Source organism: Salmo salar, chromosome ssa07, assembly GCF_905237065.1.
Source record: "Salmo salar chromosome ssa07, Ssal_v3.1, whole genome shotgun sequence".
Lineage (NCBI taxonomy): Eukaryota > Metazoa > Chordata > Actinopteri > Salmoniformes > Salmonidae > Salmo > Salmo salar.
Window position 1 is genome coordinate 46,174,332 of NC_059448.1, and position 27,916 is coordinate 46,202,247.

Sequence of the window (27,916 nt, forward strand, 5' to 3'; positions counted from 1 at the left end):
AAATATAAAAACTATCTGCCTATATTGAATCTCCCATTCCTCTCAAAAATGTTAGAAAAAGCTGTTGCGCAGCAACTCACTGCCTTCCTGAAGACAAACAATGTATACAAAACGCTTCAGTCTGGTTTTAGACCCCATCACAGCACTGAGACTGCACTCGTGAAGGGGGTAAATTACCTTTTAATGGCGTCAGACCAAGGCTCTGCATCTGTCCTCGTGCTCCTAGACCTTAGTGCTGTTTTTGACACCATCGATCATTACATTCTTTTGGAGAGATTGGAAACCAAAATTGGTCTACACGGACAAGCTCTGGCCTGGTTTAGATCTTATCCGTTGGAAAGATATCAGTTTGTCTCTGTGGATGGTTTGTCCTCTGACAAATCAACTGTATGTTTCGGTGTTCCTCAAGGTTCCGTTTTAGGACTACTATAGTTTTCACTATACATTTTACCTCTTGGTGATATAATTTGGAAACATAATGTTAACGTTTACTGCTATGTGGACAATACACAGCTGTACATTTCGATGAAACATGGCGAAGCCCCAAAATTGCCCTCCCTGGAAGCCTGTGTTTCAGACATAAGGAAGTGGATGGCGGCAAATGTTTTACTTTTAAACACGGACAAAACAGAGATGCTAGTTCTAGGTCCCAAGAAACAAAGAGATATTCTGTTGGATCTGACAATTAATCTTGATGGTTGTACAGTCGTCTCAAATAAAACTGTGAAAGAACTCGGTGTTACTCTGGACCCTGATCTTTCTTTTGATGAACATATCAAGACTATTTCATGGACAGCTTTATTCCATCTTCGTAATATCGCAAAAATCCGAAATGTTAGTTCTAGGTCCCAAGAAACAAAGAGATATTCTGTTGGATCTGACAATTAATCTTGATGGTTGTACAGTCGTCTCAAATAAAACTGTGAAAGAACTCGGTTTAACTCTGGACCCTGATCGTTCTTTTGATGAACATATCAAGACTATTTCATGGACAGCTTTATTCCATCTTCGTAATATCGCAAAAATCCGAAATGTTAGTTCTAGGTCCCAAGAAACAAAGAGATATTCTGTTGGATCTGACAATTAATCTTGATGGTTGTACAGTCGTCTCAAATAAAACTGTGAAGGAACTCGGTGTTACTCTGGACCCTGATCTTTCTTTTGATGAACATATCAAGACTATTTCATGGACAGCTTTATTCCATCTTCGTAACATTGCAAAAATCAGAAATGTTCTGTCCAAAAATTATGCAGAAAAGTTAATCCATGCTTTTGTCACTTCTAGATTAGACTACTGCAATGCTCTACTTTCCGTCTACCCGGATAAAGCACAACATTTCTGTTAGTGCTAAACATGGCTGCTAGAATCTTTACTAGAACCAAAAAATTTGATATTACTCCAATGCTAGTGTCTTTACACTGACTTCCTGTATAGGCTAGGGCTGATTTCAAGGTTTTACTGCTAACCTACAAAGCATTACACGGGCTTGCTCCTACCTATCTCTCAGATTTGGTCCTGCCGTACATACCTACACGTATGCTACGGTCACAAGACGCAGGCCTCCTTATTGTCCCTAGAATTTCTAAGCAAACAGCTGGAGGCAGGGCTTTCTCCTATAGAGCTCAATTTTTATGGAATGGTCTGCCTATCCATGTGAGAGACGCGGACTCGGTCTCAACCTTTAAGTCTTTATTGAAGACTCATCTCTTTAGTAGGTCCTATGACTGAGTGTAGTCTGGCCCAGGGGTGTGAAGGTGAACGGAAAGACATTGGAGCAACGAACCGCCCTTGCTGTCTCTGCCTGGCCGGTTCCCCTCTCTCCACCAGGATTCTCTGCCTGTAACCCTATTATGGGGACTGAGTCACTGGCTTACTGGTGCTGTTCCATCCCGTCCCTAGGAAGGGTGCGTCACTGGAGTGGGTTGAGTCACTGACGTGATCTTCCTGTCTGGGTTTGGCGCCCCCCTCGGGTTCGTGCCGTGGGGGAGATCTTCGTGGGCTACAGTCAGCCTTGTCTCAGGGTAGTAAGTTGGTGGTTTGAATATATCCCTCTTGTGGTGTGGGGGCTGTACTTTGGCAAAGTGGGTGGGGTTATATCCTGCCTGGTTGGCCCTGTCCCGGGGTATTGTCGGGCGGGGCCACAGTGTCTCCCGACCCCTCTTGTCTCAGCCTCCAGTATTTATGCTGCAATAGTTTATGTGTTGGGAGGCTAGGGTCAGTCTGTTATGTCTGGAGTATTTCTCCTGTCTCATCCGGTGTCCTGTGTGAATTTAAGTATGCTCCCTCTAATTCTCTCTCACTCCCTCTCCCCCCTCCCAGAGGACCTGAGCCCTGGGACCATGCCTCAGGACTACCTGGCCCTGATGACTCCTTGCTGTCCCCAGTCCACCTGGTCGTGCTGCTGCTCCAGTTTCAACTGTTCTGCCTGCGGCTATGGGACCCTGACCTGTTCACCGGACGTGCTACCTTGTCCCGGACCTGCTGTTTTCGACTCTCTCTCTACCGCACCTGCTGTCTCTAACTCTGAATGCTCGGCTATGAAAAGCCAACTGTCATTTACTCCTGAGGTACTGACCTGTTGCATCCTCTACAACCACTGTGATTATTATTATTTGACCCTGCTGGTCATCTATGAACGTTTGAACATCTTGGCCATGTACTGTTATATTCTCAACCCGGCACAGCCAGAAGAGGACTGGCCACCCCTCAGAGCCTGGTTCCTCTCTAGGTTTCTTCCTAGGTTCCTGCCTTTCTAGGGAGTTTTTCCTAGCTACCGTGCTTCTACATCTGCATTGCTTGCCGTTTGGGGTTTAGGCTGGGTTTCTGTATAGCACTTTGTGACATCGGCTGATGTAAAAAAGGCTTTATAAATACATTTGATTGAGAGCTTCCCATACATGTTTCACACAAACACGTTCACTCTGCTGACAGGGCTTTCTGCAGGAGGGAGTACTTCTCTATAGGGATACTTACAGAATTAACAGGTTTCTTACTTAGAGGAGGTCCTCTGAGAGTGTAGCGTGGTGGGGCATAGACAGCTTACGGTAATTAAAAAGCTATGTTTCTCAGGGTTTTTCCTACATCAAGAGCACTCGTTGAACTACTGGCAACTTGTGCATACTTGAATTGTATTGGTATGATTGCATCACCCAGGATTTGCATAGTGTTCACTGTTCTGACAGAATCCTGTGTCAGTAAGCACGTTGACACTGATAGGATGAATAGTCTCAGAGGAACTGTCCTATGTGCCGTAAAAGAGAGAGTTTGGGAATTTTGACAATGATTAAATAATGACAGCATTATTAAACATTGATAATAAATACATGGCTCTTAATAATAGAACTGCAATCCTGCAAGTTGAGGAATAGCTTTCTCCTGTATCACAATTTCCAGAGATATTGACCTGATACCCTGGTAGCTGGGTAATATTTGCTTTGTTAACATGATTTCTGAATGTCTTCTGAGTAGGGTTTCATAAAACCAGGAACTTTCAATAAATTCCTTGGTTTTTCAGAAATCCTGGTTGGAGGATTACGGACTTCCTGCTTATTCCCTCCTGACTCCAGGAATCCTCCGACCAGAATTTTCAGAAAACCAGGGAATTTATTGAAAGTTCGTGGAATTTGGCAACCCTACTTCTGAGCACACTAGGCTATTTCTGCAAATGTTCTCTTACTGGAATCCAGCATGTTCATCAATCTGACACGGATAGTTAAACTATCATAGAACAGTATTTAAATTGGGATTTGATCATCAACAGGCGCCATGGAATTTCCTGCCCACTTCACCGAAACATTTGTGACCCCTACATGTTGCTACGGCAACGGCAAGTATCAAAACAAGCACCCCTCTCGCTCTGCTGCTCCATGACGCACCTTTATTTCTTCCATATGAACAGACATGGTATGGCACCGAAATATGTTTTTGATAACACATGCACACACATCAGCACCACACCCCTCTTTTTCATTGAAACCCACTCCACATCACTGAGTAGATTAAATACTGGGGGAAAAAACTAACTTACCCCCTCTCTCACACAATGAATAGCTTAGTTTGCCAAGTTCATATGAATATTTTTGGGTTGAAATCACTGATCAGAAAAGAACAGCCTAACTCACAGAGCCATCTCAAACTAATCAAGAGGGAATAGTTCACCCCAATTAAGATCAATGCTATGAAGGAGAAGAATAAAACAGGGTTGAGAGCACAGAGTCTAACTGCTCTCTCAGCCCCCTGTGTGTCCTCATGTGAACTTAAAATGCTTATCTTTCTCATATACGCATCTGTATGCTGGACCATTGTATTTACCTCTGGCCTGGCTGTTTGGCAGGTCAGTCCAGACAGAGGACGCTGTCAGCACCTCTTCCCTGTCCAGAATCCCTGTGAGTGAAAACAAGCCTTTTCCTGGTCAATGAGTTCAAGGGGGCGGAAGCGACAGAGAGAGAGAGAGAGAGACAGAGAAAGTTAGAGAGAGAGAGAGAGAGGAGAGCGAGGGATAGAGAGAGAGACAAGGCAAGAGAGGGAGAGAGAGAGAGAGAGAGAGAGAGAGAGAGAGAGAGAGAGAGAGAGAAGAAGGGCAGACAGACAGAAAGGGAGAATACAAGAGACAGAGAAAGAGAGACAGGGAGAGAGAGTGAGAGAGAGAGAGAGCTGGCAGAGGTACAACCCTGAATGCTGCATATTGGAGTGGGCAGGAGAAGGAAAGGAAGGTCAGTCTACTACTGCATTGGGGGATAATCAGACAAGAACAGGTCATCATTATAGCCATACCCCAGTAGTAATGATAACAGTCATATTTATCATAATTCATGGAAGTGGGTCTTATAATTACCTGAGAAGATGGTTGCCAAATTAGATGAGCTTTTCATCAGAAAACACGGATTGATAGCGAGGTTTCTGTACGTTTCTTGGAACCAGAGGAGTTTTATTTGGATTTCCCTGATTTGACAAGGTCAGCTCAAGCAGCTTTGTCTTTAATCAGGAGTGCATCATTGTTTACTATTATATGGTTACTCGTTACCATGACACAATACACAGCAGGGAGTGAAAATGTGTATGGTACATTGTGCTCCTGTTTTGTGCCATTCAGCATGTTGGATGATAATGCCCCAATGTTCTGAACTGAAGAGAGAGACATTGAATTAAAGGTTATGACAATACACCCAATCCGCTGGAGCTGTAGCTAAGCCAGGGGCAGGGAGGACCTTTGGAGGCATTAGGCTTTGGGGTGGATAGGATGTTGGGCTTGATCATAGTTATCGAGGCATCTTGAAACCTTTTATATTCCCTGCTGGGGCCTTAACACTGGTAATATTGTTATGCATAACATATTGCATTGAGTGGAAACTGTATATGAATGTAGTCACTATCTGCCCATATTAGGTTTAAATAGGTGAATTGAATGTCCTCATACACCCTGTGACATCTTTGAATATGCTTGCATGTTGTGACCCACTTTGGTGGCATTATAAGTTGTCATCTTTGCCTGTTTGTGTCCACGCACTGCCCTCTCTAGATGCGTCCTTGTTTATGTGATGCGCTGACACTGTCTGAGCTAACTGGAGCTGTGCTGCTGATATCCTGCTTTATGATTGGGTCAGCACTGATCTCCTGTTTAGTGATTGGATCAGTGCTGGCGAAACCAACCCTCTTTAAGCCCTGGGACAATTAGGCAGTGGTCTTTCAAAACACTGCCCTTTATTGGAAAAAAGAGGATTGTCCTATTCAAGGGTATACATATTTTCCATGGAAAGAGTGCTGTTGTCAACAGATACTGAGACACATGTCAATTCAAGGGGAGAGCAAGGTGCAGATTCACAGATTGGGAAAAAGGCCACATTTGGGCTGTCAAGTGGCAGTACATTGTTCAGTGACTAACACTGAGTGGTCATAATATTTGCATTGTAAAATATCATTTATTGCCATGGTGTGCACAGATAGACCTGACAAGAGGACATTTAAAACTACATTTATAGAACTATATGAATGATCAGGTGGTTAGATGTAGGATTTTAATCCTGATGACCTGAGGACAGGGATGATATTCACATATATGAATATAAACGTATATAAATTGTATGAAAAAAGAGACCAACGTGCAGGCTATCCATTGAAACTGTTGACTGTGTGTGCACTGCACATAAACACTCAAATAGTCTAGTTTATGAAAATCTTTAAATCATGATGATGAATCAGCCCACTAAATCAAAAGTTGGAGATAGATATGTATATAATAGATGATGAATATGAAGACACATAGCCTACATGTGCCACATAAATTACGCACGAGCGCTTCGTGGACAATAATTCTATTTTCCAACGCCTATAACAATTCATCCATGAGATGTCTACACATAACACGCTTTGAGAAGAGCGGGTGGTATGGGTCTTGTTCTATCTTGAACTACTAACCAAGCCTTAAAGAGATCAAAATTCAATCCCATTCTAAGAAAAGTATAAATGATGACGTTATTTGAATATGTGCCCAAAATCCTTAATGAATAACTTAGGATGAGGAGAAGGCAAACGCTGCCCCAGCTGTTTCCTGTTGAAAATGTCTGTGTAATGTAGATACATGTGAGGGATTTTCTCTCTAAATCCGTCTCCTGTTCGCTAAATCGCACTTCTCCAAAACGAGCCTGCGCAATGGAACAAAGTCGGAATATTGAGATGTGACATTGCCTGCATCTTATCCTCTTTCTCACTGTTTTTAATGACTTCAAACAAGTTCATTTTTGCTGGGCTTTGTCGTGCGGAGACCCGTGGGGATGTCTAGCGGTCATTTCTTTCAGTGGCATGTATGTGATGTCTTCAAGGTAACTTTAAATCATTTCCTTTGACACCAGATTGTCACCTTACTTACTATTTTTTTTGTTTTTTTTGTTTGTTGCAAGAACCAACCTGATTTATTTGCAGTATCAAAGCACAAATTAATAAAGACCCATGTTTGATTATAGCAGATGATTTTAGTTCAGGGATTTAAGGTACAAATCGGTTTTATTATAGACTATTTCAACATGTCTATCAGAACATGTCAGCAGGTAGATTTGCATGCATTTTCTGTGAGTGCACGTTTGACTGATTTCACATAGACATTCTTTGTAGCCTAGCTATAACATTTACTTTAATTGACTTTACGAAAATAAGGTTATGTTGGCATGTCTGAGTGCATGAGTTAACACACTCGTGTGGACGTTTCAATGCGTTTCCAGCATGAGTTTCGACACGTTTGCGCAGTGCGCGCTGACCGGTGCCGTTACCATGAATATAAACCACTAATGTTGCTGCATACGTTACTGAACTTTCAAAGTAATTTCTGCTGACTCCGCATTTGGATACCACATTGGATTGTAGGAAAACAAACAATAAGGAAGGGCTTAAGGCGTCGAAGAAGGCGCCCTTTGGGTAGGATAACTATGTGGTAGCGGTTGTGATGTATATGAATCCTGTGTATATTCTCTTTATTATGTAAATTTGTCCCGTTATGCTTCATCTGCTGGGTTTGGCGCGTGGACCGTTTTCCATCTCATGTTTGGATAGGCAAGATCCTTGGCTCTGTGGCTCCTGTCCTGAACGATCGTTTTTGGAGCTGAGAATGAGAGAAACAAAGGACATCATTGCATTATCTTAAAACTAAGCCTACTTAAAGAAGATAAACCACTGTTTTGGAACAAACGATTTTAAAGAGATCTTATCGCCTTGATTGATTTATGCATTCGTTTTATGCATTTATGCATTCGCATACCTTTCTCTCTGTGACTAATTCCTATGCAACTGTTCTTTATTATGACACCCCAAAAGTTTGATTATCGGGTTGTGAAACATAACTGCCTGATGGCTGAAGGAATATTATCAGTGAAATAGCCTACAGACAAGATAATGATGTGTATGGGCTTCGAACCGGGAAAGCACCCTCTCCTCAGGAAGCGGCTCGTGCAGTCACCGCTCCATGCATCCTAATATGCTTGTAAGGGTTAATACACTTCAAGGGCCGTACGTAAGTCGTGCGTAAATCGTGAACAAAACTTATAGACTGGTATTATTGTAGGCTCTTTGTATTATGATTGAGTGATTGTTTTGGACGTCACGGTTCCATAGACACCTGTTCCTTCACTTATTGTGAACCTATTAGAAACGCTAGCTATATATTTCTCAAATGTATAGTAATCAAAATGACGATGCTGTTGAAATAGGCTGGTGAAGGCATATGAAATCACTGCCATCACGTTATACTGACACTGGTGAAATATGATATGGAAGGTGAGACTGACGACATTCCCAGCCTGCCATGCCCTACTAACTGTGCCCTTCTCCCCATTGAACGCAGAGTGCGATGTGCTGTATCTCCTGTACCCACACCCTCTCACTGCTGCTGTGCGTCCTAACCCTGACTTCGGCGGCAACAGGGGCGGGGCCCGAGACCCTGTGTGGGGCGGAGCTGGTGGACACGCTGCAGTTTGTGTGTGGAGAGAGAGGCTTTTATTTCAGTAAGTGCACCTTTTATTTATTCATAAAGGATTGCTGCTGCTCCATTCTCCCAAAGCGCTAATGCGCAATCTCATAAATTAAACAGTATCAGATCTCTCTCATCTGGCCTTCACTTTCTAATAATCATTCTCTCTGTCTTTTTCCTCACTCCTATTAAACATTTCAGCTGTATCAGATTTGAAGAGTTGATGAGAATAGAAGCCTATGTATATTTAGTCTCTATCCCTGACTGTGATGGACTACTGACTTAGACTAATGGCATATATAGAATCACATGATGCAATGCCCTTGAAGCAGGAATGAGGTTCTGGGGGTTGCTGAGAGGTAAATGAAGTGTAGAATGATGTTAAACAGCTATATGTATATTATGCTCATTGAAACCGCTGCTGGGTCTATGGGGATGGGGTTTTAAGTGGAATTGAGGCTGACTATCTGTAAGAAGGAGGAGGGAAAGACATAAATGTTGCAGTGAACTTTTTTTCCACCAGAAATGGGGAAAGCTACCCAAAGAAAACCATCCGCTAAGAATCCAGGACTTAAATCTCCTATTTTCCGTTGAAGGCACAAAGGCCAGAACAACATGCAATATATGGCAGTGCTGAGTTGTTTCAAGGTGTTGCGTTCTCCCACTCATCAGTAGCCAGTGTTCCTATGACATGGACCCTGATCCTTCCCTCAGGGGACTACTTCTTCCCATTACAACCATGGACTCAGAAAGGTTGTGGTTTGGCTCATTAGTGCCATATACTGAATGTGGTGCCTTGAGGGTCCCTAGCTGGCATTGAATGAAATCACTGCACATTCAAGTGTCAAGTCTCTCTTTACCACCTCTCCAAGGCTAAACAGTTATTGTGCACCATCTTTTTGTATCTCTGACATTGACATATCAATACAGCTCAGAGATGTCAATCATCTTGAAAGAGGCTCTGTGCTCCAACTTAATCAGACTTAATTGAAAGTTCTCTTGAGGGGGTGGGGGGGTTTGACTAATTGTGACAGAGTTGAGAATATTTGCGTGATAACAATTCTTCTGGGAACTTGATGAAATATTTAATATGTGTAAAGACTTTTGATGAGGTGTGAGACGATCTGGGAGATTTGATGATGTGAGACTGTGAAAGGGGTTTATGTGTTCTCTGAGTGTTTAAGGGATTTCTGAACCTTTTTTATAAATCAGGCTACTTCACATGGCCTATGGAATATAATCTTGAGTAGCCAGAACTTGCTACATTGCCTTGTATTTGGAATAGAACTGTATCTTCAACAATATTATTCTATGATGATTAATTGATGAACCGAACAATGGACATAAATAGCAAATCATTCCTACCATGAACTCACAGACCTCAGACAGATCTTATCTGGCTCTGGGAATTCAATCTGTCAAGGTTTGGAACTAGACTGCATACCTCCATTTGACTATATACTGTACTGTGCGATCATTGAGCTGCAAAGTACCCATCCATCAATGCCTTGTTCTCGTGTTAAAAAAGGTACATTGAGACTAGGACATTTCAGGCACACTCCATCCTTTCTGGAAAGGAACATTGAGGTATGTACAGCAGGTGGCTCGCTGTGTGGACAGTATGTCTCTCTCTCCTGCTGTCAGATGGAACCACATGTGTAACAATGAGTCTTTAAGTGAGATATCTGGATTATCCATTTTCGGCTCTGTCGTCTCTTGCACTGGGAAGTGTGACAGCTCCGTGTGGTCGTCAGGTCTGGTCTGCTCTTGACCTGAACTCTTCCCCTCCAGTCTGCTGCACCATGTTGAACTTGACAGCCACCGTAGTGATGATGTGTCCCCAGAGTGTTGCAGTGACACTGGGCTTTCTGCGGGCTGAGACGCTGGGCCAATCCACCTTACCCACCATGTCACTGGTAAAGTAGCCTCACTTGCCTTTCAAGACTTCATATTTCATTACCTTGACAGAAATGTGAAATACTACTCGGTGGAAAAATATTTTATTGAAACAAAATGTGGTCTAAAGAAGAAAAACTAAATCCACAACCGTAGTCAGTTTTTCCAATTATTAGCCTGACCTAGAAATCCTCAGTTGTCTTAGTAATGCTTTAGCAGGCAAACTCCTCCCGGGTTGAGTGGAGTAGAGTGGATATACAGACATACCGTGAATCTGGTATTCTTGGGGGTCTTTTGGACAGAATCTGGGTAACCCCAGTTTGCAAATAGGAACACTGGACGACAGGAAAATTGGGAGGAAAATCGGTAGGAACATTCTCTGATCAGTGGGGTACTGTAGATTCTCTGGAAGACATGAATCAACTCTTCCTGAGCTTTTATTCTAGATCACACCCACTTCCTGTAATGTACTCTGGATGAAGCTGGTTATTCTATTCTGAAGAATTTCCTCTCACAGTCTAAAAGTGAACCCCTATGATGCACCTACACTCCAGAGCACTAGGATGTGGAAAATTACAACTGACTAAAATGAAAAAGGACTTCTCTTCTTTCTCTTAGTAACTCCATAAATACAATGTCATGGCATATACCAAATCTCCAATGTGGATGATGCTGGTTGTATTCGTAAATGTATTAGTCATATACATTTTAGTCAGAAGGAACCATGTCAGGGTCAGAGATAAACCTATTCAGCAAAAGGCACAGAGATTCAGCCACACAGGGCAATAGACAAACCAGTCTTGTCCTTTTTGTCTCATAAGGCCATGTCATAAGCTACTAGTTCAGAGAGTTGTACATGAGAAACATTTATAGTCGAGATGAAAACGAATTCAGATTGGCACTGTGCCATCGCCCTCCCAACAGCATGTAGTTTAAACAGAATGAGGAACAGAGGAGGGGAGTAAATTGCTTTTAAGCAGCCATTGATGAGCCATCCTATCCTTTCTCAGCCTTGTTTGTCTCTCTGTGTCTATTCTATTTGAAGCAGCTGGAGTAGGAGAGTGGAGAACGTGTAAACAGCACATCAGCCTCACTACACACACAGCTAGGCCTTGTCCCAGAGCAACAGGGGATTATGGGGGATTACAGGATGATCAGGATGCCCCCCTCCCGTCCACCTCCCCACCTCTCTAGTTTTACACACTGGACCTGAACACACACACACTCAGCAGAAGGCACTCAGCACTAAAGAAAGAAAGGCCTCCTGTTTGCACTTTGTGTGCACTTTGTCACTGTGAAAAGGTGTTGTTTTTCCATGGAGTGCTGAAATGAGAACGTTGGCCCTCCTCACTAAAGAACTACTCTGCAGAACAAAGAGACATCTCATGAAAAGGACAGGATGGGGATGTTAGATTTGAGTTCTGTCAGTTTGGAGTCAAATATATAAACGCAACATGTAAAGTTTTGGTCCCATGTTTCATGAACTGAAATAAAAGATCACAGACATTTTCCATACGCACAAAAAGCTAATTTCTCTCCAATTTTGTGTACAAATTTGTTTACATCCCTGTTAGAGAGCATCACTCCTTGCCAAAATAATCCATCCACCTGACAGGTGTGGCATATCAAGAAGCTGATTAAACAGCATGTTCATTACAAAGGTGCACCTTGTGCTGGGGACAATAAAAGGCTACTCTGAAATGTGCAGTTTTGTCACACAAGACAATGCCAGAGATGTCTCAAGTTTTGAGGGAGCGTGCAATTGACATGCTGACTGTTGGAATGTCCATCAGAGCTATTGCCAGATAATTTAATGTTAATTTCTCTACCATAAGCCGCCTAACCACGCCAGCCCAGGACCTTCTTCACCAGCGGGATCGTCTGAGACCAGCCACCCAGACAGCTGATGAAACTGAGGAGTATTTCTGTTTTCTAATATAGCCCTTTTTTGGGGAAAAACTCATTCTTATTGGCCGGCTTATCCCCTCCCAGGCCCACCCATGGCTGCGACACCTGCCCAGTCATGAAATCTATAGATTAGATCCTAATGAATTTACTTCAATTGACTGATTTCCTTATATGAACAGTAATTCATTAAAATCATTGAAATTGTTGCACGTTGCATTTATATTTTTTACTTTGGAAAGTATTCAGACCCCTTGATTTTTTCTACATTTTGTTACGTAACAGCCTTATTATAAATTGATTACATTTTTCCCCCTCATCAATCTACACACAATACCCCATAATGACATAGCAAAAACATTTTTTTTAAAGAAATGTTTGCAAATGTATTATAAATTAAAAACTGAAATATCCCATTTACAAAAGTATTCAGATCCTTTACTCAGTGCTTTGGTGAAGCACCTTTGGCAGCGATTACAGCCTTGAGTCTTCTTGGGTATGACGCTACAAGCTTAGCACACCTGTATTTGGGGAGTTTCTCCCATTCTTCTCCGCAGATCCTCTCAAGCTCTGTCAGTTTGGATGGGGAGCGTTGCTGCACAGCTATTTTCAGGTCTTCCGAGATGTCAGATTGGGTTCAATCCGGGCTCTGGCTAGGCCACTCAAGGACATTCAGAGACTTGTTCCGAAGCCATTCCTACGTTGTCTTGGCTGTGTGCTTAGGGTCGTTGTCCTGTTGGAAGGTGAACCTTCGCCCCCAGTCTGAGGTCCTGAGCGCTCTGGAGCAGGTTTTCATCAAGGATCTCTCTGTACTTTGCACTGTTTATCTTTTCCTCGATCCTGACTAGTCTCCCAGTCCCTGCCACTGAAAAACATCCCCACAGCATGATGCTGCCACCACCATGCTTCACAGTAGGCATGGTGCCAGGTTTCTTCCAGATGTGACGCTTGGCATTCAGGCCAAAGAGTTCAATATTGGTTTCATCAGACCAGAGAATCTTATTTCTTATCGTCTGAGAGTCCTTTAGGTGCCTTTTGGCAAACTCCAAGTGGGCTGTTATGTGCCTTTTACTGAGGAGTGGCTTGCAACTGGCCACTCTACCATAAAGGCCTGATTGGTGGAGTGCTGCAGAGATGGTTGTCCTTCTGGAAGGTTCTCCCATCTCCACAGCGGAACTCTTGAGGTGGTTACAAACTTCTTCCATTTAAGAATGATGGTGGCCACTGTGTTCTTGGGGACCTTCAATGCTGCAGAAATGTTTTGGTACCCTTCCCCAGATCTGTGCCTCAACACAACCCTGTCTCGGAGCTCTACGGACAATTCCTTTGACCTCATGGCTTGGTTTTTGCTCTGACATGCACTGTCAACTGTGAGACCTTATATAGACAGGTGTGTGCCTTTCCAAATCATGTCCAATCAATTGAATTTACCACAGGTGGACTCCAATCAAGTTGTAAAAACATCTCAAGGATGATCAATGGAAACAGGATGTACCTGAGCTCAATTTTGATTCTCATAGCAAAGGGTCTGAATACTTATGTAAATAAGGGATTTATGTTTTACAGTTTTTAAACATTAGCAACATTTTCTAAAAAACGATTTTCGCTTTGTCATTATGGGGTATTTACACACTATTTATTGTGTGTAAATTGATGAGGATTTGTATTAATTTAATCCATTTTAGAATAAGGCTGTAACGTAACAAAATGTGGAAAAAGGGAAGGGGTCTGAATACTTCACAAATGCACTGAACATAACAAATAAAATCTTATAACTTCAGCATGAGCATGAGCACAATAATGGTAGTTAAAGGTACGGTTTATATTTCAACCCATGCCTCTCTGCTGTTGTGGCACTACCATCATGCTGTGGGCGGCAGGTAGCCTAGTGGTTAGGGCATTGGGCCAGTAACCGAAAGGTTGCTAGATCGAATCCCAGAGCTGACAAGAATCTGTCGTTCTGCCCCTGAACAAGGCAGTTAACCCACTGTTCCTAGGCTGTCATTGTAAATAAGAATTTGTTCTTAACTAACTTGCCTAGTTAAATAAAGGTAAAAAAAAATAGACTGCCAAAAGGTCAATGCTGCTTGATGAAAAGGTCCCTCTAGCTTGTGTGCATCTCAGACAGGTTGGTCTAAACAGGCTGCCTTGCTCTTCAGCTAAGACATTGTTGACTGACTTAACAAAGATCCCAGTGGGATCAAAACCTCATCTTGTGTGCATCTTAATAAACCACTGGGGAGCATTACCGAGTTGCAGACATTCCTTCTTTCAAGTCATGATGGAGTCTCTCTCTACGCAGCCAAACAATTGTTATGCAGCGCTTAGATCACAATCTAATCTATTCAAACTCATTCACCCTACGCAAATGGGCCCCCTTCCATCCAATAGATGTATGCAACAACACACAACACCAAAACAAAACTGCACCCTAATCTGTAGTGGGTGTCTGTCTACAACACAGTAACACAAACAGAAGACGTGTAGCCTACCACTAATCTGCCATGCCCTGAATGGTTGCAACCAAACTCCAAAACAATAGCCTTTACCAATCACCACGGACCCCCCTTCTCAAACAGCCTGTTTCTCACACTGTCCACCGGGCCGGGTGGCCACACCACACGGCAGGCAGGAGAAGGTGGTTTATCTGAGTTTGTTTACGACAACAGCACACAGGACGCCAACTCTTTGTTCGTGGGGGATTACAGTCAGTTATCCCTTGAAACGTGGCACTTAAAACCTCCCAAAACCTATTCCACCTGATTACTGATGCTTTCTGCTTTTTACAACCAGCTACAGATGATTCTTCTACATGTTAAAATCTGCATCCAGATGATTTTTCTCTCCTCTCCAGCTGTTTGTTTAGAAGGTTACAGGTTATTTTGAGAATAATAGCGGATGTTCATTTGGAGGGCTTTATTGGGAGGGATTGGAAAACAGGGCCAGCACAGTGGACTCCTGGCTCATAATACAACCTGTCTGATTGAATAATCACAAGCTTGGCCTTGCAAGAAGGTTTCCCTCGTCATGAAAATTCCTTGTTATACGTCAGCAACAATGGTTAAGTGACAATTTATCATGGTTTATTCTGGCTTAATTACAACATGCCATTCAGTAAGCGGGGGTTAAAGATGCACTCCGCGATCTTAAGCACAAAAAAATTGCATGAATTGGATTTGTAAGATATCATATGAATTGCAAAATTTGTAACATATCAAACAAAATGGATGACATAGTACATTTAAAAAAAAATGTATTGTCACAGTGAAATGTGTTGTTTTAGAGGGTCAGCCATAGTAGCACGGTGCCCCTGGAGCAAATTAGGATTAAGTGCCTTGCTCAAGGGCACATTGACAGATTTTTTACATTGTCGGCTCGGGTATTCAAAACAGCGACCTTTCGGTTACTGATAAAAATACTCTAACCGCTAGGCTACCTTGCCGCCCTACACAATGGAATGACGTAGTACACAAAAAACAGGGAACCGTTTTGGCTCGTGAGCGTCACTATCAAAACTACTTGCTGAAATTATACAAAAGTTAGAGAGTGCATCTTTAACTGGGCCCAGCTGAAGACACAAAGAGAGATGAAGTTATGAAAGTCCTAATATAGTCTTCAAACAATGAGACCTGCTACATTTCATTCTCAAGGTGAAAACTGGTGTATTCCATGTGCAGTTCTCATTGTAAAGAGGCTATAACATGGCCTGATTACTTATAGCCTACATTGTGGTGGTAAAATCCTCAAAACAATGACTGACCTTGTTGACCTGGACATAGTTCAAGCTCATCATACAGGGGAGGTCTGAGGTCTATAACTATTGACCTTGGGTGAGAACTAGAGCACCTTGCCTGCTGAATCAACTATTCTTGCTGTCCAGTGCAGCAACGTCAACCTTTAAGCCAGTATAGAACCATCTCACCTTCAACCCTTTTCTAGTATAGAACCATCTCACCTTCAACCTTTTTCTAGTATAGAACCATCTCACCTTCAACCTTTTTCTAGTATAGAACCATCTCACCTTCAACCTTTTTGTAGTATAGAACCATCTCACCTTCAACCTTTTTCTAGTATAGAACCATCTCACCTTCAACCTTTAAGCCAGTATAGAAACATCTCAACTTCAACCTTTTTCTGGTATAGAAACATCTCAACTTCAACCTTTTTCTAGTATAGAAACATCTCAACTTCAACCTTTTTCTAGTATAGAAACATCTCAACTTCAACCTTTTAGCCAGTATAGAACCCTCCCACCTTCAACATTTTAGCCACTATAGAACCCCCTCTCTCACCTTCAACCTTTTAGCCAGTAAAGAACCCTCTCACCTTCAACCTTTTAGCCAGTATAGAACCCTCTCACCTTCAACATTTTAACTAGTATAGAACCCTCTCACCTTCAACCTTTTAGCTAGTATAGAACCCTCTAACCTTCAACCTTTTAGCTAGTATAGAACACTCCTACCTTCAACCTTTTAGCCAGTATAGAACCCTCTAACCTTCAACATTTTAACTAGTATAGAACCCTCTCACCTTCAAACTTTTAGCTAGTATAGAACCCTCTAACCTTCAACCTTTTAGCTAGTATAGAACCCTCCTACCTTCAACCTTTTAGCCAGTATAGAACCCTCTTACTTTAATCATTTTAGCCAGTATAGAACCCTCTCACCTTCAACTATCCATGAACACACGCCTGTTCTCATCATCTGACTTGAGATCAGTGTTTTCTCCTACACAGTACAACTCCCTCCATAATCTTTCTTCACACTGTACCCAGGGTCCTGACTGAGAACTGTGGAGAGATGCATCTGTTTCTGAATTGGAGCTCCTCTCTGTCCAAAACAACATTGTCAAGATAAGGAAGGCATAGAGCAGAAGTTAATGCACTTTGTCAGCACTGGCAGGCTCCCGGGCCAAGAGCTATTAACTCTGAAAGGGAAAGGCATTTCCTCCTTGTAAATGCCATATTACATTATTATTATTTCATTTGGTAACAGGGAAAAGCCTATCAAGGCTATATTGCCCGAGGTGAGCGGGGAATTGTAAATGGAGAGTGGGATATTTTTTTAAAGGCCACTGAAAGAAAGTGGGTTTGGAGAGAGGGAGTCGAAAGCTGTTGGCATTCAGGTGTCAAAGCAACTCCTAACTTCCTCCTCCTTCCACTCACATCACTGTAGAATGTGACTTGGGTTCTCAGCGAAGTGCTCAGATTCCGATTCATACTGAAGAGCACCAGACCTCCAAGTGAGCCTCTCTGGCTTTTCACCACTGGAGGCTGGTGAGGGGAGGACGACTCATAATAATGGCTAGAATGGAGTGAATGGACTGATATCGAACACATGGAAACCATGTGTGTGATGTGTTTGATACCATTTAATTTATTCTCTTCCTGCCATTACTATGACACCCCCCCCCACACACACACAATTTAGGTGCCAACAACTGCCTGTCTTTTGCACGTATGGGAACTATGGGTCTAGACATGGTTCAGGAAAGCCATACAGTTGTTAGTAAACAACAGCATGGCTGCATTGTAACAGAATCCACAGTATCCAGAGTTCAACTGGCTCTGAGATTGTCAGCAATAAAGGGCTGCTGGGTTGCCAGGTGAAAATGTGAATGAAACGACCAACCCGTCCGCCAGAGGGTGTGGCTTAGGCCTGGGCCTACTTTCTCTGCAGGCTGATTGGGCCCTGAGGGGTTGAGGTTTGGCCTAATGGGTTTAAAATGTCCGAACGTGATATTCTCAATGTTACGGTGACCGTGACCATTTTACTGCCTCACGGTTGCCAAAAAGGGTCCGCACAGCGCAATGCAATACCCTGTAAATTTTGCAGTGAAGAAATCAATGTCATTAACACTGTCCATATATCAGAATAATCAAGTCCACAACCATGCCGTTAGCACTCAGCTATTACAGGGCCCAGGGCCTGGCGCACAGCCACAAATGATTACAGCTTTTTGGATTAATTCAGCTCACAGATATAAAACCTTCCAGGACATCTGCACTAAAGAAGTTGGTCCATATCCAAGACTGTATTGGGTTATGTTGTATATGATTCCATTGGCTCTTTAAAGCACCTGTGGTTGACTTAACATACCCATGACACAACACTTAACATGCCTATGACCTCTACCTTTACCTCAACGTTTAACTTCGACCTATAACATGAAGACAAACATACACGGAGGTCCAAAGACATATAATCCTAAGCAACAAGCTGTCTTCAGTTATCTTTTTTAATTATTTACAGAACAAACTGGAACGACAGCCATCCTTGCTCTTTATATGCTCTCTGCATGCTCTCTACATGCTCTCTACATGCTCTCTACATGCTCTCTGCATGCTCTCTACATGCTCTCTACATGCTCTCTGCATGCTCTCTACATGCTCTCTACATGCTCTCTACATGCTATTTACGTCTTCACATGTAGTAACACAAATTCTTCTTCCTTTCTGTCCCTCAGGTAAACCAACGGGCTATGGCCCCAGTTCACGGCGGTCACATAACCGTGGTATTGTGGACGAGTGCTGCTTCCAGAGTTGCGAGCTGCGGCGGCTCGAAATGTACTGTGCCCCTGTCAAGTCTGGCAAGGCAGCTCGCTCTGTGCGCGCACAGCGCCACACAGACATGCCAAGAACACCTAAGGTTAGTACTGCAGTGCAAAACGTGGACAGAGGCACAGAGCGTAGGACAGCACAGCACCCAGACAAGACAAAAACCAAGAAGGTGAGCACAGCACCAAACAGATATACATTATAAGAGGATGCACAGTTGACATCAGCGAAACTGAATGGACATAGATATAGAACATTGTAGTGGGTCTTTCAGTATATTTGATTTTTAGATCATACAGTGCATTCAGAAAGTATTCAGACCACTTGACTTTTTCCACATTTTGTTACGTTACAGCCTTATTATAAAATTAATTTAATTGTTTTCTCTCATTAATCTACACACAATACCCCATAATGAAATATGAAACTAAAATATCCCATTTACATAAGTATTCAGACCCGTTACTCAGTACTTTGTTGAAGCACATTTGGCAGCGATTACAGCCTCGAGTCTTCTTGGGTATGACGCTACAAGCTTGGCACACCTGTATTTGGGGAGTTTCTCCCATTCCTCTCAGCAGGTCCTCTCAAGCTCTGTCAGATTGGATGGGGAGCATTGCTGCACAGTTATTTTCAGGTCTCTTCAGAGATATTTGATCGGGTTCAAGTCTGGGCTCTGGCTGTGCCACTCAATGACATTCAGAGACTTGTCCCAAAGCCACTCCTGCTTTGTATTGGCTGTGTGCTTAGGGTCGTTGTCCTGTTGGAAGATGAACCTTCGCCCCAGTCTGAAGTCCTGAGCGCTCTGGAGCAGGTTTTCATCAAGGATCTCTCTATACTTTGTTCCTTTCATCTTTGCCTCGATCCTGACTAGTCTCCCAGTCCATGTCGCTGAAAAACATCCCCACAGCATGATGCTGCCACCACCATACTTCACCGTATGAAGTATGATACTTCACCGTACGGCCCCTCTCCCTATTGCTCAGTTTGGCCGGGCGACCAGCTCTAATAAGAGTCTTGCTGGTTCCAAACTTCTTCCATTTAAGAATGATGGAGGCCACTGTGTTATTTTTAAATTATTTTATTTAACCTTTGTTTAACTAGGCAAGTCAGTTAAGAACAAATACTTATTTTACAATGACGGCCTACCCTGGCCAAACCCTCCCCTAACCCGGAGGACGCTGGGCCAGTTGTGCGCCGCCCTATGGGACTCTCGATCACGGTCGGTTGTGATACAGCCCGGGACCGAACCAGGGTCTGTAGTGACGCCTCTAGCTCTGAGATGCAGTGCCTTAGACAGCTGCGCCACTCGGGAGTATTGAAGGTTCTTGGGGACCTTCAATGCTACAGACATTTTTTGGTACCCTTCCCCAGATCTGTGCCTCAACACAACCCTGTCTCGGAGCTCTACGGACAATTCCTTTGACCTCATGGCTTGGTTTTTGTTCTGACATGCACTGTCAACTGTGAGACCTTATATAGACAGGTGTGTGCCTTTCCAAATCATGTCCAATCAATTGAATTTACCACAGGTGGACTCCAATCAAGTTGTACAAACATCTCAAGGATGATCAATGGAAACAGGATGCACCTGAGCTCAATTTCGAGTCTCATAGCAAAGGGTCTGAATACTTGCAGTAACTCACAAAAGTGAGTACACCCCTCACATTTTTGTAAATATTTGAGTATATCTTTTCATGTGACAACACTGAAGAAATGACACTTTGCTACAAGGTAAAGTGGTGAGTGTACAGCTTGTATAACAGTGTAAATTTGCTGTCCCCTCAAAATAACACAACACACAGCCATTAATGTCTAAACCGCTGGCAACAAAAGTGAGTACACCCCTAAGTGAAAATATCCAAATTGAGCCCAAAGTGTCAATATTTTGTGTGGCCACCATCATTTTCCAGCACTGCCTTAACCCTCTTGGGCATGGAGCTCACCAGAGCTTCACAGGTTGCCACTGGAGTCCTCTTCCACTCCTCCATGACGACATCACGGAGCTGGTGGATGTTAGAGACCTTGCACTCCTCCACCTTCCGTTTGAGGATGCCCCACAGATGCTCAATAGGGTTTAGGTCTGGAGACATGCTTGGCCAGTCCATCACCTTTACCCTCAGCTTCTTTAGCAAGGCAGTGGTCGTCTTGGAGGTGTGTTTGGGGTCGTTATCATGTTGGAATACTGCCCTGCGGCCCAGTCTCCGAAGGGAGGGGACCATGCTCTGCTTCAGTATGTCACAGTACATGTTGGCATTCATGGTTCTCTCAACGAACTGTAGCTCACCAGTGCCGGCAGCACTCATGCAGCCCCAGACCATGACACTCCCACCACCATGCTTGACTGTAGGCAAGACACACTTGTCTTTGTACTCCTCACCTGGTTGCCGCCACACACGCTTGACACCATCTGAACCAAATAAGTTTATCTTGGTCTCATCAGACCACAGGACATGGTTCCAGTAATCCATGTCCTTAGTCTGCTTGTCTTCAGCAAACTGTTTGCGTGCTTTCTTGTGCATCATCTTTAGAAGAGGCTTCCTTCTGGGACGACAGCCATGCAGACCAATTTCATGCAGTGTGCGGCGTATGGTCTGAGCACTGACAGGCTGACCCCCCACCCCTTCAACCTCTGCAGCAATGCTGGCAGCACTCATTCGTCTATTTCCCAAAGACAACCTCTGGATATGACGCTGAGCACGTGCACTCAACTTCTTTGGTCGACCATGGCGAGGCCTGTTCTGAGTGGAACCTGTCCTGTTAAACCGCTGTATGGTCTTGGCCACCATGCTGCAGCTCAGTGTCAGGGTCTTGGCAATCTTCTTATAGCCCAGGCCATCTTTATGTAGAGCAACAATTCTTTTTTTCAGATCCTCAGAGAGTTCTTTGCCATGAGGTGCCATGTTGAACTTCCAGTGACCAGTCAGTATGAGGGAGTGTGAGAGCGATGGCACCAAATTTAACACACCTGCTCCCCATTCACACCTGAGACCTTGTAACACTAATGAGTCACATGACACCGGGGAGGGAAAATAGTTAATTGGGCCCAATTTGGACATTTTCACTTAGGGGTGTACTCACTTTTGTTGCCAGCGGTTTAGACATTAATGGCTGTGTGTTCTGTTATTTTGAGGGGACAGCAAATTTACACTGTTATACACTCTGTATACTCACTACTTTACATTGTAGCAAAGTGTCATTTCTTCAGTGTTGTTACATGAAAAGATGTACTCAAATATTTACAAAAATGTGAGGGGTGTACTCACTTTTGTGAGATATTGTATGTAAATAAGGTATTTCTGTTTTTAATTTTGGATACATTTGCAAACATTTCTAAAAGCCAGTTTTTGCTTTGGCATTATGGGGTATTGTGTGTAGATTGCGGAGGACATTCTTTTATTTAATCCATTTTAGAATAAGAATATAACGTAACAAAATGTGGAGAAAGTCAAGGTGTCTGAATACTTCCGGAAGACACTGTGTGTCAGGCTTTTTCCAGAGCATGCACTCCAAGTTAAGATGTTAAGGCTAAGACTTGCTGATGAGGACAGAAAACACCAATAACTGACTTTTAGCCCTTAGAGAGTGGCTAACTATTCCATTGTGGACAATAAATTACCACAGTGGAAAGCAAATGTGTCATATCTCAACGGTTTTATTATTTTTCCTGACAGAAACCTTTATCTGGGCATAGTCACACATCTTGCAAGGTAGGCTGTTTGTCCTTCACTACTGCAGTGGTACTTTCCTACTATAACTACACAGAACAAAAATATAAATGCAACATGCAACAATTTCTAAGACTTAACTCAAGAGTTACAATTCATATAAGGAAATAAGTCAATTGAAATAAATTAATTAGGCCCTAATCTATGGATATCATATGACTGGGAATACATATATTCTAAAGAAAAGGTAGGGGTGTGGATCAGAAAACCAGTCAGTATCTGGTGTGACCAACATTTGCCTCATGCAGCGCGATACATCTCCTTCTCATAGAGTTGTTCAAGCTTGTGATTGTGGCCTGTGGAATGTTGTCCCACTCCTCTTCAATGGCTGTGCAAAGTTGCTGGATATAGGCGTGAACTGGAACATGCTGTGGTACACGTCAATCCAGAGCATCCCAAACATGCTCAATGGGTGACATGTTTTGTGAGTATGCAGGCCATGCAAAAACTGGGACATTTTCAGATTCCAGGAATTGTGTACAGATCCTTGCGTCATGGGGCCATAGATTATCATGCTTAAACATGAGGTCATGGCGGCAGATGAATGGCACGACAATGGGCCTCAGGATCTCGTCACGGTATCTCTGTGCAAATTGTCATCAATAAAATGGAATTGTGTCCGTAGCTTATGTCTTCCCATACCATAACCCCACTGCCACCATGGGGCACTCTGTTCACAACGTTGACATCAGCGCAAACCGCTCACCCACACTTCTGCCCAGTACAGTTGAAACCGGGATTCAACCGTGAAGAGCACACTTTTCCAGCCAATGGCCATCGAAGGTGATCATTTGACCACTGAGGTCGGTTACGATTCCAAACTGCAGTCAGGTCAAGACCCCGGTGAGGATGAAGAGCACGCAGATGAGCTTCCCTGAAATGGTTTCTGACAGTTGTGCAGAAATTCTTTGGTTGTGCAAACCCACAGTTTCATCAGCTGTCCGGGTGGCCGCAGGTGAAGAAGCCAGATATGGATGTCCTGGGCTGGCGTGGTTACACGTGGTCTGCGGTTGTGAGGCCGGTTGGACATACTGCCAAATTCTCTAAAGAGGAATAATTTGAGAAATTAACATTCAACTCTCTGGCAACAGCTCTGGTGGACATTCCTGCAGTCAGCATGCCAATTGCATGCTACCTCAAAACTTGCGACATCTGTAGCATTGTGTTGTGTGACAAAACTGCACATTTTAGAGTTGCCTTTTATTGTCCCCAGCACAAGGTGTACCTGTGTAATGATCATGCTGTTTAATCATCTTATTGAAATGCCACACCTGTCAGGTGGATGGATTATCTTGGCAAAGGAGAAATGATCACTGACAGGGGTGTGAACAAATTTGTGGACCAAATTTGAGAGAAATAAGCTTTTCGTGCATATGGAAAATGTCTGGGATCTTTTATTTCAGCTCATGACCAACACTTACATGTTGTGTTTATATTTTTGTTCAGTGTAGAATATAGCATGCTATGATTGGTACCATGACTACCATCATATTTGATGCATACTTGTCATTGTTATAAGTAGCTGTTTATACCTTCGTTTAGTAGATACAAAGTCAATGACTCCTTGGCCAGGTTACAACAGAATAGTCAGCATATATTGACTTCTTTGTGAGAGGGAAGGAAATACAAGCACAGAATTTAATTAGAAAATCAATCCCAGTCCAACCGAAGTTGTCAACCCAACAGGAAGAAACGTTTCTTTCCTCTCCCTTAGTTTCCCAATTCCACCTGTGTGTCCATGTCGTCCTTTTAAGCTTGGACTTGGTGCATTTTACAACTCTCCTCAAAAAAAGAAAGCCATTAGCGAAGAGGCGGAGGACTAAGTGGTTTTTGTGGTAGACCCATGGGCACTCTCTCTCCCAGACAGATTCTACTTTCATACTGTACATTTTGTGCTGAAACCCTGGTCCTCAGATTGCAACAGATTTGTGGCATGCTAGTTACAGAGGGTAACGGCATGCATATAATCACATTGATTTATTCATGTGCAGAGGGACAGTGTGTTGAATGTCAGTGCCGCTCTGGTGGCTTGTGGTTTAAATATGACCTATCAGCTCTGGTAGGGAGGATACTTGATACTGTACTGTTTGTGGCTCTTTCACTATAGCAAAAGGTTATGAAATCATCACCCATTAATTGTACAGCTGTGTTGTTCTAGGCACAGGCACTGGGTTTTGACCCAAAGCTGTTTTTTCCCACTCTCCTAATCCACTTATCTAATGTTTCTCCTCCTAAAAAATCTGTTCCCCCTCCACCCTTTTCAGGAGGTACATCAGAAGAACTCAAGTCGAGGAAACACAGGGGGAAGGAACTACCGAATGTAGAAGAGACAGAAGCTAACGGACAGGTGGACAGGGATGAGAGAAGGGTGTGCCCATACCTGGTGCCCCTGTGGAATGGTTCACTGTAAAACAACAAAAGGTGGATAATGGTACAATGCTAATGGTAATAAGCTTTGTGTGTAATGTCTCTAGCTGAGAGTTAAAGTGCGGGGGTTATATGAGAGGTATTTTGATTATTTTATACACTGCACCATTTCATATTGGAAGGAATTATATTCCATGTCAAACCAATGTAACAGACTAGTTTAGCTGCTTACACATCAAAGAGCTTCTTCTTCTTATACCTCCATGTGTCAGCTGAGCTATAGTGTCCCTGGTGGCCTCTGATAGGCTCTGTGCTACATACAGCCAATAGGAGGGCAGCCAGCAGTTTTACCTGTCTGTCTGTCTAATGGAGCCAAAGGTCCATCCTCTTTACCTGAACTCTGAAAGAGTTCAAGCTTTACACTGAGAGGTTGGGCCATGCAAAGTAGTCGGGCTATTGGATAAGTAATCCCCCCATTCTCATCTAACAACCACTGCTTTGATAATATATTAGAACCTCAAGAGAATGTTATTTCAGCTTCAGTCAGTTCTGGCCAAAAGATGATTTCACAGTTGTCACGTGTTTCATTAAGGCTATTTATTTACTATTGTCTGCTTCAACAGACGATAAGCATGTTACATGCAACCATACCATAAGAACCTGGCTTTGAGGCAACAATATGACCAGAGACCTATTCTGATGATACAATCTTCTTGTACTGCTAAGCCATTCTAGTGAAACTGACAGTAATATTATATTCTGTACTGTAAACAGAAAGTTTGGAGGAGATTAAATTTATATTTAATTTGTAAAGACTCACCGTAGATTCTCTGGATCTAATATGTGGTCTGATTAAAAATGGATTCTAATGCAGAGGACAGGACAGAGGGGCGCTAAAAATAGCCAGCTACAGGAAGACGATTAATGATTGATTTCACTTGGCCTGCATTCTTTTATTTTGTTAGCTTAGGGAGGGACCTTTGCTTCTTCTGTATGAACATGGACTGCATGGATTTTTCATTAAAAAGCTATAAAATAAACAGCAACACATATAGTGTTGCAACTCAAATACAGTTAGAAACACAGAAACACACACCTACAAATAAACAGGACTGCAGTTGAAAAATGCTGTACACACACACAGTCCGTTTTGTGGCTAAGCCACTCAGAGCTCTGCTACTATGAGCAAGGTTCACACAATGGTTCCATCAGACCATGTTCTGAGAATTCCTGTGTTTGCGTCAGGATTACAGAGAGTAATGGCTGTTTGCACAATCTGGATGCCTGACAGTCTTACTGTACCATTTCAGCAACCTGACAACCCATCACATCTCTTCCTCCTCTGTCAGTGTATAATCAACCAATACTCCCATTTATGTTATCCTATGCATTCTTCTACTATTATTGTACATGATGGTATCATATAGCAAAACCGTATTAAGAAAATCCTATCCACTGTATAATGGTGCTATTTTGTAGTTTGTTACTTGCAACGGTGGGCTAAAACAGGAAGAGAAAGAGAGATGGCAAAGCTTATCGTTGGAGGTCGTCCCTTTTGCACAGCCTTGTGGCCACCATTTTATTAATAGTGTTTTTATTTGTAAGCGATTTCAATAAGGTAGTAGTATATAAGCGAGCAAATGTCTTTGTGTGAAATCTGTGAATGCATGAAAAAAAAGTATCATGTTGTGGTCCCAAGAAGGCAAAACGCTATTTTTTCTACTGTTTTTAAATTATTGTTACTCAATATAGATCCCTATGCCAAATAACTTGACAAAAAGCACTGTGAACTGTGATCCTTCAATAATATTAAGGTGTTAAAAGTCATAGTGTACTTTTGTTTGTCCTGAACGAAATGTATGTAAACGCACCACATTGATGATCAGAAAGCCAAGGCATTAACGCTTACGAATATGTATGATTAAGGTTGAATTATTTGTTTTGTAAAACCATGCCCATGTGTTAAAGAGCTTAAGTGACACAGCGAATCAGATCTGGTTCTCAGCTCCCCACAAAGTAAGACATGTTTTATTTATTACAACTTTTTACAATTTTGGGTTGTTGATGCATGTGGACATCAATAAAATGGGATAGAAATGATCAAAAAAAGTATTAAAATAACGGTCTGACCTAAAGTATTAATGTGGTACTTATATCCTTACATCTATCAGCAACCCACAGCTGTAATCATCACCACATACAATACAATGCAGTTGTTGTGTAGTGGTTAAGATTAGGACTCCATCTTGTCCATTCACATACAGTGGGGGGAAAAAGTATTTGATCCCCTGCTGATTTTGTATGTTTGCCACTGACAAAGAAAAACGCATGTCAAAAATGTTATAAATTGATTTGCATTTTAATGAGGGAAATAAGTATTTGACCCCATCTCAATCAGAAGGATTTCTGGCTCCCAGGTGTCTTTTATACAGGTAACGAGCTGAGATTAGGAGCACACTCTTAAAGGGATTGATCCTAACCGCAGCTTGTTACCTGTATAAAAGACACCTGTCCACAGAAGCAATCAATCAATCAGATTCCAAACTCTCCACCATGGCCAAGACCAAAGAGCTCTCCAAGGATGTCAGGGACAAGATTGTAGACCTACACAAGGCTGGAATGGGCTACAAGACCATTGCCAAGCAGCTTGGTGAGAAGGTGACAACATTTGGTGCGATTATTTGCAAATGGAAGAAACACAAAAGAACTGTCAATATCCCTCGGCCTGGGGCTCCATGCAAGATCTCACCTCGTGGAGTTGCAATGATCATGAGAACGGTGAGGAATCAGCCCAGAACTACACGGGAGGATCTTGTCAATGATCTCAAGGCAGCTGGGACCATAGTCACCAAGAAAACAATTGGTAACACACTACGCCATGAAGGACTGAAATCTTGCAGCGCCCGCAAGGTCCCCCTGCTCAAGAATACATATACATGCCCGTCTGAAGTTTGCCAATGAACATCTGAATGATTCAGAGGACAACTGGTGAAAGTGTTGTGGTCAGA

General features: G+C 42.8%; 1 protein-coding gene across 7 annotated transcripts; it reads left to right on the top strand.

The window, feature by feature from the left end:
- Nucleotides 1–4,593: 4,593 nt before the first annotated feature.
- LOC106609475 (insulin-like growth factor I) lies at nucleotides 4,594–25,929 on the top strand. Of its 7 annotated transcripts, none has more exons than XM_045722085.1 (5): nucleotides 4,594–4,713; nucleotides 8,331–8,490; nucleotides 18,723–18,985; nucleotides 22,488–22,523; nucleotides 24,806–25,929. In XM_045722085.1, the coding sequence occupies exons 2-5, from the start codon at nucleotides 8,337–8,339 to the stop codon at nucleotides 24,863–24,865; spliced, it is 513 nt and encodes a 170-aa protein (XP_045578041.1). In that variant the 5' UTR covers nucleotides 4,594–4,713; nucleotides 8,331–8,336; the 3' UTR covers nucleotides 24,866–25,929. The 7 variants fall into 7 exon arrangements, with proteins under 7 accessions (XP_045578041.1, XP_045578042.1, XP_014063817.1 ...); XM_045722086.1 differs by lacking the exon at nucleotides 4,594–4,713 and adding an exon at nucleotides 4,932–4,955; XM_014208342.2 differs by lacking the exon at nucleotides 4,594–4,713 and adding an exon at nucleotides 6,529–6,819.
- The last annotated feature ends 1,987 nt before the right edge of the window (nucleotides 25,930–27,916 follow it).